Source organism: Rhea americana, unplaced genomic scaffold (assembly GCF_003343005.1).
Source record: "Rhea americana isolate MKP2758 unplaced genomic scaffold, rheAme1 scaffold_99, whole genome shotgun sequence".
Classification (NCBI taxonomy): domain Eukaryota; kingdom Metazoa; phylum Chordata; class Aves; order Rheiformes; family Rheidae; genus Rhea; species Rhea americana.
Genome location: NW_028187188.1, coordinates 1,910,201 through 1,923,109, shown reverse-complemented (window position 1 = coordinate 1,923,109; position 12,909 = coordinate 1,910,201). Strand labels below are relative to the sequence as shown.

Genomic DNA, 12,909 nt, shown 5'->3' with positions numbered 1-12,909 from the left:
GCTTACCACAACTCAAACTTATGTCAAGTATAAGAAAATAAGCTTGTAAAATGGACATTAAGAACTCTGCCTTCCCCATCCACAGCAGTGTAGTCTCCCACATATTCATATTTCTCCAAAAATGTATGATAAGGAACAACCTCACAAGTCTCTCAAATATGTTGTAAAAGATAAAGCACAAGAAAATACATGCACAATTCTCAGTATACTGTTTTGAAGGCTTACATCTGTATAGTACTTGCAGGAAAAAAAAAGTAGTAATGGGGGTAAACCTTCTTAAGGAAAAACTGATTATTTAAAGAGAATTAAACTTGCATGTGACCCTGTGCCTGCTGTCTTCTGAGACAATAGGTGGTCAGAAAAATACTTGTTAATTGTAGAAAAGTGTTGGAATAGATATTCCAACACATGCAAACTCTGAGTTTATTTCTAGATTCTTAAACAATTGCAAGTTTGTGATTAGGTTGCCAAATAACAATTAGCTACTGAAATGGAGTTGATCTACAACAAATTAAATTTTGAAATACTGAAAATTTAAAAGTCCATGTGCATTACAGCAGCTTGTGAGTTATTTGACAATTGAATCATAGTGCTCTAACAGCTTAAAATTTCCAGCACTGTAGGCTATTCATCTTGAGCTATGTTACACTTAGAAGGTGTCTATTTCTGAAATCCTTAAATTTTGAGTTTGTGGGGTTTTTTTTTTCTAGATTTAAAAAAACCTTCTACCAATAAATACTTATACTCTTAACCCTTTRTATAGTGAGTCTACCTATAAATTGTAGACTAAATGTCAGCTTCTTTGCTAGGGTAAAGTTTAGAGAAAGTTCCTTGACTTAAGAAGGCACGTGTGTGTGTGTGTGGTTGTTGTATTTTAAAAATTAATGTTTATGTATTCTTCAGTGGTAGTTTTGTACTCCTAAAAATACATGTTTGTCTTGTTCTTTTTATAATAGGTTTCTTCAAAGACTCAAATTCATGCAATGGAAAAAGATCAATTAGCACAGCTGTTGGAAGAAAAAAATTCTCTTCAGAAAGTACAGGAGGATAGAATACGAAACTTAACTGAAATGCTAGTGACTTCTGCCTCATTTTCATCAAAGCAGAATGCTAAAGTAAGTTATGGGCAATTTTCAGATGCTTTTTCCCTTATTTTTAAGGGGTTATTTTAAATATTCTCTGAGTAGGAATCAACTCACTGATGCTTTACAGTGAATATACCGTAAAGACTTTTGCTTTCAAACTGCTGTTYTTAGTTCCATTCCAAAGAAATAGCAAAGCATCAACTAGTTGATGCTATACCAGGACGAGCAGTGAATTTGCTGCAACATTTGTTCTCTATTTAGTGTTTTGATTGTATCTTTCATCATGTCATTTTGTAAACACTAACTTCTTTTATAAGGCCAAAAGAAGAAGAAGAGTTACCTGGGCTCCTGGTAAAATAAACCAGGAGAATGTGAGCTGTTTTGAAGACTTTGAAAAACTAAGGCCAACTGAAACAAAAAAAATGAAAATGTCTCTGTCAGCATTACCAGACATGGAGGACTGTAAGTACATGCAGGATTAAAAAAAAAAGGGGGGGGGGGGTAACGACTCTGCAAAATATCTCTTGAAATGGAGACTTCTTCAAAATGAGAATTAATCTTTCTTATAAAAGTCTAAATTAAAAAGGGAATGAATTTACCAATGAAATGAAAACTACATACAGCTGCCAACATGYAGTAAACTACATATAATAGAGCACATGGTTGGCACTTCAGTAGTCAAACTGTACTGTATGTAGCCAGTCTTGAAAGCRTTATCTCTAGACAATAAGGAAATTGCATTTGTCTGCCAGCGAAGAATGTTCCTGTAAGGCACAATAACATATGTATTATATGATTATATATGATAAGTWAGTTCTTGCCTTAAAAATAAGGTTCATTTTAGTAAAACTCATGCTTCCACTTGAATATCTCAGATGAAATAATCTGTAGCAGATTCCTGCTGGGTRACTTTGCAAGCTTTACTTAATTTCTGAAAGGGAATAAAAATACAGTTATCCAACAGCACAAGTAAAAGTGAAGTTAATCAAATATCCCTGTACTTGCTTATTGAGGAAACTTCTTTTTTGTATGTGTGWGTCTCAGATAATGAGCTGTTAATTAGCTAAAACCAAAGACAAGAAAAAGGTAAAAGAGCAAGGTCTATAAGCTTTCATCCTGATTCTCTCTTCTCACCCTCTATTTTTCATCAAATTTAGCAAAAGTTACTCTTTGACAGAGGATATTTATCCAGTGTTTGTGTGGTGTATTTACTCACTCCTTGCACCCCTTCCACCTCCCCCAATGCACCCTCAAAAAAGGRAAAAGAAGGTAAATGAAACTCACTCTAGGTGAAAACAGAAATCATAGCTGAAAGATCAGATCAAGGTATAGAAGAATTCAAGGACTTATTGGAAGGCCAAAGGACCAAAGAAGTCTAACTGAGGATGAGAGTAACTGGACTGTAGTGCTGTTGAATTGTGTTTTTGTACAGTTTACCTCTGTTAGGTCTGTCTTTCACTATAGTGTGCTTATTTTAAAACTCACCTTTTTTTCAGCTATGTTTTCAGAGAATTTTGAACATGACAACCAGTGTCTAACTGTTCCTGATCACATTTCTGAAGTAGAATGGACTGCTGGAACCAACCAGAACTGGGTAATTGTATAATTGCATTAGACTGTYCAATAGAGTACCTGTACATTGCAGACTTCTCAGTAAGGCCAGCGTTACTCTTTTGTAAGATACTAGTATTCTTCTGCATCTCCTAAGAATTACTATAACTAGTTAGAAAGTGTGTGTCTTGATCATCTCTGAAGTTGTGGGATGTTTTGTGGGAAATGTTCTGTTAAGCTTTGGTACTTAAGCATGACTAACTTAAGGTAAGTGATAAGACATGTAAACTTTTCTGATCTTGTAGATCAGCTAACCAAAAGCATTTCTTTTTCTAGACTCAGAGAGACTTTGAAGAATCTGTACAGCTCTGTGAAACATTAGCRCTGGAAAAGGTAAGTCTGCTCAGTATTGTCCAGAGAAGACCGAAATTCAAAAAAAAAAAAAACAATTCTACAGTTTGGCCACTCTTCCTTTTCAGGATATTGCTGTAAATGAGGTGAATGTCCTCCAAACTAACTTTAATAAGCTAGTGTTGGAAAATGAACAACTGAAATCAGAAGTAGAAGAACTGAAGGAAAAACTGAAGGAAAAGATAGAAATGGATGAATTTGAAGCACTGGAAAAACAAACGCAAAAAGATCATGAGGTAAGGTGCATTGAAATAAATACAAATAGGTGAGAATTATCTATGCTCAAGTGTTTATTTCTTTTCCTTCTAGAGGTTGCTCAATTTGTATATATAATTGGATGTTTGTTCACAAGCAGAAGGCATTACAAGCTGCATTCAACTATGAATGAATCCAGAATTTTAAGGGTCTAGACTTACTTGGTGGAAAAACTCAGATTTAAATTTTGGAGAGTCTCATAATGAAGCCTGCTTAAATATTATGAATTGTATGTGTATGTATGTGTGTATATATTATCGGGTTTTAATCTAAACAGATTTCTGCAAGAGACCAGGTTGTTTTGATATATAAATGTAACTTTGAATTGTTTTGAAGTAAGAGTGAACTTACTAAAACCATATTTCATACTTTGGTTTACTATCTAGGAAGCATATCTTATGCAAGATGCTTCAATGAATTACTAAAAGCCAGCTATATGTGAGCATTAACTTTTAGCATTATTTAACATTATTGCTTTTAAATACTTTACTGCTGAGTTCACCACCACCACCAGTAATATCTGTGGAACACTGAAACATGCTGTTTAGTGACAAAAAGTAGGAAAAGGTAAACCTATCCATTGATATCATAAGATGTAGGAGAGGCTGACTTTAAATTCAGTTCACCACCTTGTGCTTCTAGTAGAGATGTACCTGTTTGTCCAATGCTCTAATGCTGTAATTCTCTGACTTCAGTTTATACATATGCATGACTTGGGCTGAGTTTTAGTTGCCCAAGGGCCAGACTGTGAAATAAATCCATGCAAGAATATTTTAGGTATTGATTCAGTTGGATTTAACTCCACTTCTTTCCCGATACCGTTTTCTAGAAAGGAATGGTGCTGCTTTGTGTTGGCTACAAACTACTTGTACGTTCTAGGTTGTTTAATATCTTTCCACCATTAAACTAAGATTGTAAAGCCAAAGCTATATCCTTTCATCTTGTTATTTCAAGATACAATTTAACAAGGTGACCTCTTACTTACTCCGTGTTCTGTACAAAGATTTATGGATCTTACATAATCTATTAGGGTTTAGCCTGTATTAAAGATTCTACATAGAAGTTCCTTCTGTTAGACTACTTGTCCTAGTTTCCTCTTCAGTTACAAGTACCTTTTGAAGTCAATTAGCAAATCCTTACAGTTGTCCCTGAATAAATTCTGTGTACTTAATGACAGAAATGTTCTAAAGTAGTTTCTATACCTATTACAAGAATTGCCTTTTGATGTGTATCTGAGCACATTTGATAAGACAAGTATTCTGTTGATACCCAAGTAGCAGGTTAATCACAGTATAACTAGCAGGTCACATGCTTCACTAAAATGGTTGAAATCYATCATTTTCAATCACCACAAATATATAATCTCTGTTTAATCTCATGATTTGAGATGACTTTGGATAGTAGTCTAAATTAGTGGGTTTTTTCCTCCTCACCTATGCTTGCAACCATACAGGTGTGTGCATGTATGTAATCATACATCATCACGGAAGAGATTTACTGTAAAGCCTTTATGACAAAGACCAAAAGGAAATGGTTCTTCCATTTCTGGAAGWGCCTTTCTATATTGTGTTCCACTTGTGCATCCTTTCAGAGGGTGCCGCTGAATGTGTTCACAGCTTGCAYGCTTCACCTGAATTTTGACACCCTCTCACTCTTGCACAGTCAGCACAGTCATTGAAAAAGCTGCTAGACTATGAGTTTTAATTTTATATCTTTGATTTCTGCACAAATTACTTTAACCATGTTTGCTCGCACTTCTTGAGCTGCTGCTGATCAAAGTATACTTGAATACTTCCTAGTTACTGGGGAGCTGAAACACAAGTTTGTATCTAATCTCTCCATTCCAAAGAATATGTAGCAGCTTGCTTTGTAGCTGTTTAATATTTATGTATAGTCTGCCAACTAATATATAGGAAAAATGTAAGGTAGATCTTGCCTATTTTCATGGTGATGGCAACTGAAATCATTGGTGTGGGTGCTTTCTAACATCTTTTGCAATTTTGCTTCAATTGCTCCACAGATACAACTAATGCATGAAATTACCAACTTAAAGAATATAGTTTCAAATGCTGAAGTGTACAATGAGGAACTTGAGGTGAGCTTGTCATGTGGACTTGTATGCAATAAGATTGGATACTTATATGAAATGTAATGCTTGGTATGTCTGTCTTGGAGTATTCCATCTGCTATGGAAAATCTAAATTTCATTTGGCTCTGGTTCCTCTCCTCAACCACAAAGAGGATAGTATGTCTAAACTGAGTAACGCTGATCATGTATAAAGCACTTCTGTGTTAGATTCTTAACTGTAAAACCAAAGTGGACACATGAATTTTTTCTTCTACTTTTGTCTTTAAACATTTAGGCAGAAATAAAATCTAAATTGGAACAGCTGAAAGAGAAAGAGGACAAAATAAAGATGTTACAGGATCATGTGGAAGAACTACAGAAAGCAGGAGTGSAAAAAAAGAATGCATCTCTTTCAGTGGTAAACAAGTTCTGTGGCTGAGAGGCAGTGGTTTTGAGGTTTGGGAGGGGGGAAGTGGGGGATACTTGAAATTTAGACTTGCTGTAATCAGAACTTACCACCTCCCTAGCAGACATGAGGAAAATTACTGTGCAAAGCTTTTACACAAATTACTTTTTTTTCTTTTTTTATCACTTCTGTTCTGCAGAAGTTTAACCTATRCAGCAGTACTTTGCCAAGGTAAAGCTATGGGAAATGTTCTTCTGTATCTCAGTTCTCTACTACTGCTCCTTTCAGATGGAGTAAACATACAAGTCTTCTGAGGTTTTTTACATTTAACTTTTCTCRTATTTGCTTTATTTCGGCTATCTTTTTTTTCATATTGCTTTATTTTGACTGCACTTTTTTTCTGGGAGGAGTTAATACTTGTTCATCTCTTTCAGGGAGCATCTGATAAACTAATTGAGGAAATTCAACAGCTGAATAAATCACTCTTTGATAGTGAAGCTATAGCCTTAGATGCAAAGAAGGAATCTGCCTTTCTCAGAACTGAAAATCTGGAGCTGAAAGAGAAGATGGTAAATACTTATTAATTAGTGCTTTTGTAGCTGTGTAAAACACTTAAATGACTGCTTGCTCTCAGACTAGTGAATTAATCAGTAGCAATCAGGAAAGACAAGAYTTGACAGAGCAACTGAAGCAAGCCTAGTGATTTAAGCTCTGAGTAGTATTTCTTATTCTCAGACTTGTTTTCATCTTTCTCCTAAAGAGTCTTTTTGAACAAAATAGAGGCTTATCCCAAATGAGTGGGTGATTGGCTTTGTCTGCCAGTGGAGGAAAAAATAAATGAATAGTCCTTGGGGTGGATTTGTTTGTTTGTTTTATTTCTTTGTTAGGACAAAGTTCTAAGTCTGGTTTTATCAGGGAACAAAAGAGAGCAGGAAAGGTAGTGGGATGGGGTTTATTTACTCAGAGATGTGAAGGAATACAGGTAAAACAGGAAAAACAGTTACAGTCCTGACTTGAAATGTACATTTGTTAAAGCATTCTAAACAGACTGGAACTGATATATTTTTTTTTTTTTAATGTGGAAAAAGTCAGTTATCGAGGCCAAAGTTGTTCAGAGTGGCAACAGGAAATACGATAAACAACACTTAACTGTTGAGCAGTTAAATTTTTATGTATGTGAATTTCATGTTCTGTTTTCTTGAAGAATGAACTCCTAGATACTCATAAGCAAATGCAAAAGGATGTTCAACTCTATCAAAGGCAAATAGAAGCAGGAAAAGCAAGTTACAAAAAAATGCAAGCTGACTTGCAGAAAGAGTTGCAGTCTGTCTTTCAAGAAAACACAAGGCTGACTTCACTGATGGAGGGTAAAGTTCCAAAAGGTACTGTTCAGTTTGAGCTGGTGTTGCTTCTTTTCTGTGGGGGTGGGGAGAGAGGGGAGACTTCAACTCTTTCCTCAAATAACTTGGAGGATTTTTAAAAGTAAAATCTTGGAATCTCTGGTACTAATGGCATGTAACTTCTGTAATACTTAAAGTACTTGGGGAAACTGCAGTTTATGTAATATTTCTTATTTCTTATTATACCAAGATGGTGAAACTGTTAGGGAGAAACCCAAATCAGATGGATTTCATCCCAACAAATGATGACCAAATTCAGACTGGCAGTTTCAGCTCCTAATTGTTGGCCATTATATATATTATATATATAAATATATATATATATATATATATATATATATATATTATATATATATATAAAATATACTATTCTGGACTTATATGACATTCAGAATGTCATGTTAATATGCATCTACTTAATTTAAAATTTTCTTTCGTTCTTTTTCTGTTTCTTATTAATCTAAACTTGCTGATCCTCTAGATTTGTTCTCTGTTGTGGAGCTGGAAAGAAAAACGGATGATTTAAAAACAGAACTAGAAAAAGTACTGGAAGAGAACACACATCTACAAAAACAAGTAAATGAGTTGTCAGAATTGCAATCTCTGTCAAATACAGTTGAGTTACAGCAAAAAGAGGTAAAAAAAAAAAAAAAAAACTTATTGTGATATTTTCCTTTATTGAGGCATGAACCTTAGAACTATCTAGAGCAAGTAATCTTTATAGGGATTTCTTCGTGAATACTTAGCAAAATGGTTCCAAAAGTTTGTTTTATTCTTTTTTTCCCCCCCTAGTAAATAACTAAACATTATTGTTTGTAAGCTATACACTAACAATTCAATATTTTGATCATGATACAGATTTTATAGATATATCTAAATCTTTAATCAGATTAGGAGTTTTATCTAATAACTCCTATCAGTTCAGTCTTGACTCAAATGTATGAAAAGGAGATATCCGAAGAACATATAAAGAGTTCTGAATGTCTAAGTTTTGAAGGTTTTGGATCCTTTGAGGTTTGTCTCTTACCCTCTTTCTGAAGGATTGTTTTGTTTTTTTTGTGTTGTTGGGACTTGTTGTTTTTCTGTACTGTGTCTCCTATGTGACCATATGAAAACATCATACAACTATGACTAATTTTAATGGAATTAGAAAATACTTTTAATGTTGCTCTTCTATTGGCAGATTCTGGAAAAATCTGAGGAGCTCTGCTTATTAAAATTAGAAAGAGAAAAACTACTTTCTGAAGTAGCTGATAAGGAAGTTAAATTCAAATATATGACCGAAGAAATTGAAAGATCAAAAGAAGATCTAGCAGGTGCACAACTCAAGTACATAAAATCTGATCAGGAGTACGTAGCACTTAAACAGCTCCATGAAGATCTAGAGCAAAAACATATAGCTGCATCAGAAGACAATGAACAAATGAAGTTCCAAATAGAAATTCTAGCTAAGGAAGCACAGAAGTGTAAAACAGCTTTGGATGAAGTGAAATTAGAGGTTAGTTTCATCATCTTTCTCCTTTATATGTGTAGGACACAGGTCAATTTATTCATAGTGAAAGATTATTTGGAGGCGTGGTCTTAAAGATGGCCACCAGGATTCATCTGTTAGCATAGGATAATTAATATCCACTATAGGATAAGTATGAAGTCACAGGATTGTGCAGTTTAACAGTCTTTCTCCAAAGACAGACAAACTTATGTTACTGTAGGTTACATGTTTTCTTCTATACTCTGTCTTAATTCTTCTTTTTCAATTCTTCTCTTTATTGTGCAAGTAAATATGCTGCTGACCTAATCTCACTGAAGTCAGAGACAAAGCTTTCTTATGGTGAAAACTGGAGTCTAACTCTTCAGAATTTTCCTCTGGGCTTTAAAAGAAAAAAATAGATGATCTTTCAAACTAAGGAGAATCACTGCATAAATTGACAACTAAAAAGTGTGGGGGGAGGACTCTAAGAGAAAGAAATGAGAATTAAAAAGGCATTTTTTACAACCCTCTTGGCAGTGACATGACTAGCGTATTCCAGCTGTAGATTTGATTAAATTCCTAAACTTTCATGTAACAGTGCACATGAAACAGCAGGTTTTACTAAAGCTTTTGCTACTAAGGAAAAAATATCAAAAGGTTCCACAAACCAGTGCTTAATTGATGTGGCAAGAATATAAATGGAGTCTTAAAGGTGTGGGGAGGAGGGAGATGAAATTTGTATTGTTGCAAGCTAGCATTTTCACTCTCTCTAAGCAAGATTCTGCGAGGACAGATATGTTATGCATCTTCCCCTATTATAATGAAAGTGTTTTGTTTTTTCCCTTTTCAAACTAAAGCTTTCCAGCAAAATGAAAGAATTGGAAGAAATGACAGCAGAGCACATGCAGCTTCTTGGAGTAAGAGAAGATCTTATTCAGACTCAGCAGAGGTTAAATGAAATGGAGCAATTAAAAGAGCAAGAAAAGATTACAGAGTCTAGATTGGAAGACAAGGATTCAGAGATTCAGGCAGTTCTTCAGCAGCTCAGTGGATGTCAGGAAGAAATAAAGAGCCTCACCCAGGAGAAGAATTACCTAAAACAAAAAGAAGAGATTCTCCAAGCTGAGACAGACCAACTCAGAGAAGATATAAAGGAGACTGTTTCAATGGTAGGAATTCTACCTTAATCGAAATGGACCGTATGCTTTAAGGGGAAATATTTAAGAACATTTATAAATCATGCTGAAAGATATAGGGAGTGGAGATTTTTTTTAAACTCGAGGATTACTTACTAATGTGGTGAAACTTGTGCCTCTTCTTGTCTGTGTTTTAATGTTTCTTATTCTTTAGAATATTCTAGCACATGAAGAGCTAAGAAATACACAGAGTTCTCTCAAGCAATCCCAGGACATAATTAAGAAGCTAGAGAAAAGTATTTCTGAAAAAGAATCTCAGATTCTGAATATTGAAGAGGCACTAGGAAAAACTATTAATGAACTTGAAATACAGGTAAGGTGTTACAAAATTTCAAAGTTGAAACAGTCCTGTTTTTCAGTGTCTCAATTCTTTGAAGGGGTCAGCAAACATAGGAGTGATTTTAGTCTTAATGTGTTTCCCAATTCTGGGGCGAGAGACCTGATCACCTTGCCATCTCTTCCACTTGTCTTTAGGAAATTTATAAGTCTCTGGTAAAAAGTGCACCAAGCAGAAATACTGTCTGATTCAAGTCTTTACCAGTTGGTAATTTGACTCCCTGCAGGCTTTTAAGCTGTCATGTATACTTTAATGAACCTCTGCTTAACTGGTGTTCCAAAACAGACAATTTGAGTGGTGGTATCGGACAACAATTGGATGAAGAGGTGAGGTTTGCCTTAGGAGGAATGAGGCTAACAATTTTTAACTCTCAGTCCCAGTGAGAAGTCTAGTGCACACATCTGCAAATGGCAGTGGAATTCCCATCATACAGCAGAGAGCTGATTCAATGTCTTTGTGCTTGTGTACAATGGCTGGCAAGGATTGCTGAGAATGCTGCATGTTATACAATTGCTTCAGTGGTTGGAGCTCCTCTTAAAGGAGAAACTATAGCACATGCGATAGTGAAGTATATATTTGCTTAAAGTGTATCAGCTGTTAGAGCCAGTAAGTCAACATATATTCAGCATTTGTGTGTTTTGAAGTGGATATATAAAAATAACCAGAGACATTTCTTAACCTGAGAAGAACAAGTTAGAATGTTTTTCTAGATAAGATCTAAACAGTGTTGCAAAATAGACTGCTAAAAGATTAGTATAAAGGAAAATGGCAAACTAAAGACTGTTTAAGAGTTTCAGAATTTGGAGAGGGAGATGTTTTTATTTTTAAAAAAAGCAGAAAAGTGAGTCAAATGGAATGTTTGCATTTGAATTTTGGTTTTGAATTGATGGAAATGCTTTTTTTGCATATTTTGTCTTTGTAGTTATCACAGAAGACTGAAGAAATAAAAACCCTCACATTGGAGAGAGACCAGCTTGCTGAAGGAAAATCTGAAAATTCTAAAAACCATGAGGAAAGTGATCAGCTTCAGGTTCTAAAGGAACAAATCTTTTTCCTTACCCAAGAAAACAATTCATTGCAGAATAAACTTGACAGCTTACGTATGAAAAAGGAAGAGTACGAGGATGGCACTTCGGTAATTATTGTACTGAGACTAATGGAAAAAATGCGTATTCAATCTCGAATGAAAACAATTTGCAAAACTAACTGACAGAAAGAATCCTACTCTCTGATTAAAGACCTTTTAAATAACAAAATTATTATTGTTCACTTAAAAGGTATTCCACCATTATGTTAGTTGTATATGGACAATTAATAGTAGAATATGGCATATTTCTACTGTAAATGGAATTTTACCTTCATACATGGTAGCAGTGTTCTGAGTTCATCTGCATAGAGACACAGTTCTCTTAAAACAATAGTTAATGGAAGTTTGGGGGGGGGTCTGCTTTTCAAGGTATATAATTGATTTTTTTWAAAAAACTCTAATTTTTATTGAAAGCATGTGTTAGGGGACTCCATAGCCAAGACTCTTCATAACTGGAGATGCTGATTAGGTGTCTGTGTGTGTATATCAAGGCCCTACCCACAAGCCTTAAACTATGGCCATAAGAGTTCTATCTCTGGTAACTTGTTCGAGAAACTATCACAAGAACAGTAACCAACACATTTGGGGAGACCTTTTAAATAGATTGATTATAAAAGTCAGAGAAGCCATGTTTTAAAGAGACTTGCATTTTTTTGAGAGTAACAAGATCAACCTGAATCCATTATATAACTAAGCTTCTTGAACTACAAGACAAAAGCAAAATTCAGGAGTCTCCCCAAATGTGCCTGTTACTATTTTTGTCTAAATAAATTCTCCAGCTTCAAGAAAAAAGCATTCAGCAAGAAGTACTTGGCTTGAAAGAAGAGCTGACCCAGGCACAAAGGAATTTGTGTGAAATGGAGGAAATGAAGACCAGTGAATCCACAGAGGAACCTGAGAAGATGGGGAGAATAGACTTTACTCCAAAACTGTGCGACTGTCAGGACATGAGCACTGTAACAGGAGGAGATGACGATCTCAAAATACAACTGAGGAATCTGCAAAATGAGAGAGATCAGCTCAGGGAAACCATACAGGAGATAAATAGCACGGTAAGAAAAATAGCCTGATTCCTTTAGGACTACATCTTTTCTAAAACTTCTCTCCTAGTATTTAAGTGTTACGTAGGCTTAATGTGCTTTAACTCTCTTATGTCCAAAGAATTCAGAGATGCAGGAGAAGTTGAGATGTGCTCATAACTCTCTCAAGCAACATCAAGAGACCATTGCAGAGCTAAAAGGAAGTATTTCAGAGAAAGAAAGTCAACTCCTGACAGTGCAAGAGGCATTGAGGGAAACAACTGATGAACTGAAACAGCAGGTTGGATGTAGTTTTTCTTGAGCAAAACAGAAGTTCTGTCAAGACTGGCAATTCATGTCCTGGGTAGATTTCATCCTAAAGGGTTCAATAAAAATGTAGTAATGGGTACTTAAAGGCCTTTATTCTGCCCCCCCCCCCCAACTGCTTCCCAGAAGAATGCCATAAAAATATAAAGGAAGTGAAAAGATGATCAAACTGCAATTTGAATCACAATTATAATTGCAAGTTACAAGTCAGGTTGAAGGTTGAAATATTTGACATCACTGCCTCAATATATTTTTGAAGTCTTATACTATCAGAATCATGTAAAATATTAAGAGTT

General features: G+C 35.0%; 1 protein-coding gene across 3 annotated transcripts in view; it reads left to right on the top strand.

Annotated features, from left to right (window-relative positions):
* CENPE (centromere protein E) overlaps nt 1-12,909 on the top strand; it is a 38,406-nt gene that overhangs the window by 9,237 nt on the left and 16,260 nt on the right. The window contains exons 13-28 of one of the 3 annotated variants that reach the window (XM_085325682.1): nt 957-1,115; nt 1,403-1,547; nt 2,582-2,679; nt 2,973-3,029; nt 3,116-3,283; nt 5,323-5,397; nt 5,666-5,785; nt 6,211-6,345; nt 6,981-7,158; nt 7,658-7,812; nt 8,360-8,674; nt 9,505-9,816; nt 9,998-10,156; nt 11,103-11,315; nt 12,047-12,319; nt 12,429-12,587. In XM_085325682.1, coding sequence (XP_085181808.1) covers nt 957-1,115; nt 1,403-1,547; nt 2,582-2,679; nt 2,973-3,029; nt 3,116-3,283; nt 5,323-5,397; nt 5,666-5,785; nt 6,211-6,345; nt 6,981-7,158; nt 7,658-7,812; nt 8,360-8,674; nt 9,505-9,816; nt 9,998-10,156; nt 11,103-11,315; nt 12,047-12,319; nt 12,429-12,587 — 2,721 coding nt within the window. Of the gene's footprint in view, nt 1-956; nt 1,116-1,402; nt 1,548-2,581; nt 2,680-2,972; nt 3,030-3,115; nt 3,284-5,322; nt 5,398-5,665; nt 5,789-6,210; nt 6,346-6,980; nt 7,159-7,657; nt 7,813-8,359; nt 8,675-9,504; nt 9,817-9,997; nt 10,157-11,102; nt 11,316-12,046; nt 12,320-12,428; nt 12,588-12,909 lie in introns of all 3 variants that reach the window. The other 2 variants (XM_085325681.1, XM_085325684.1) reach the window with 2 other exon arrangements.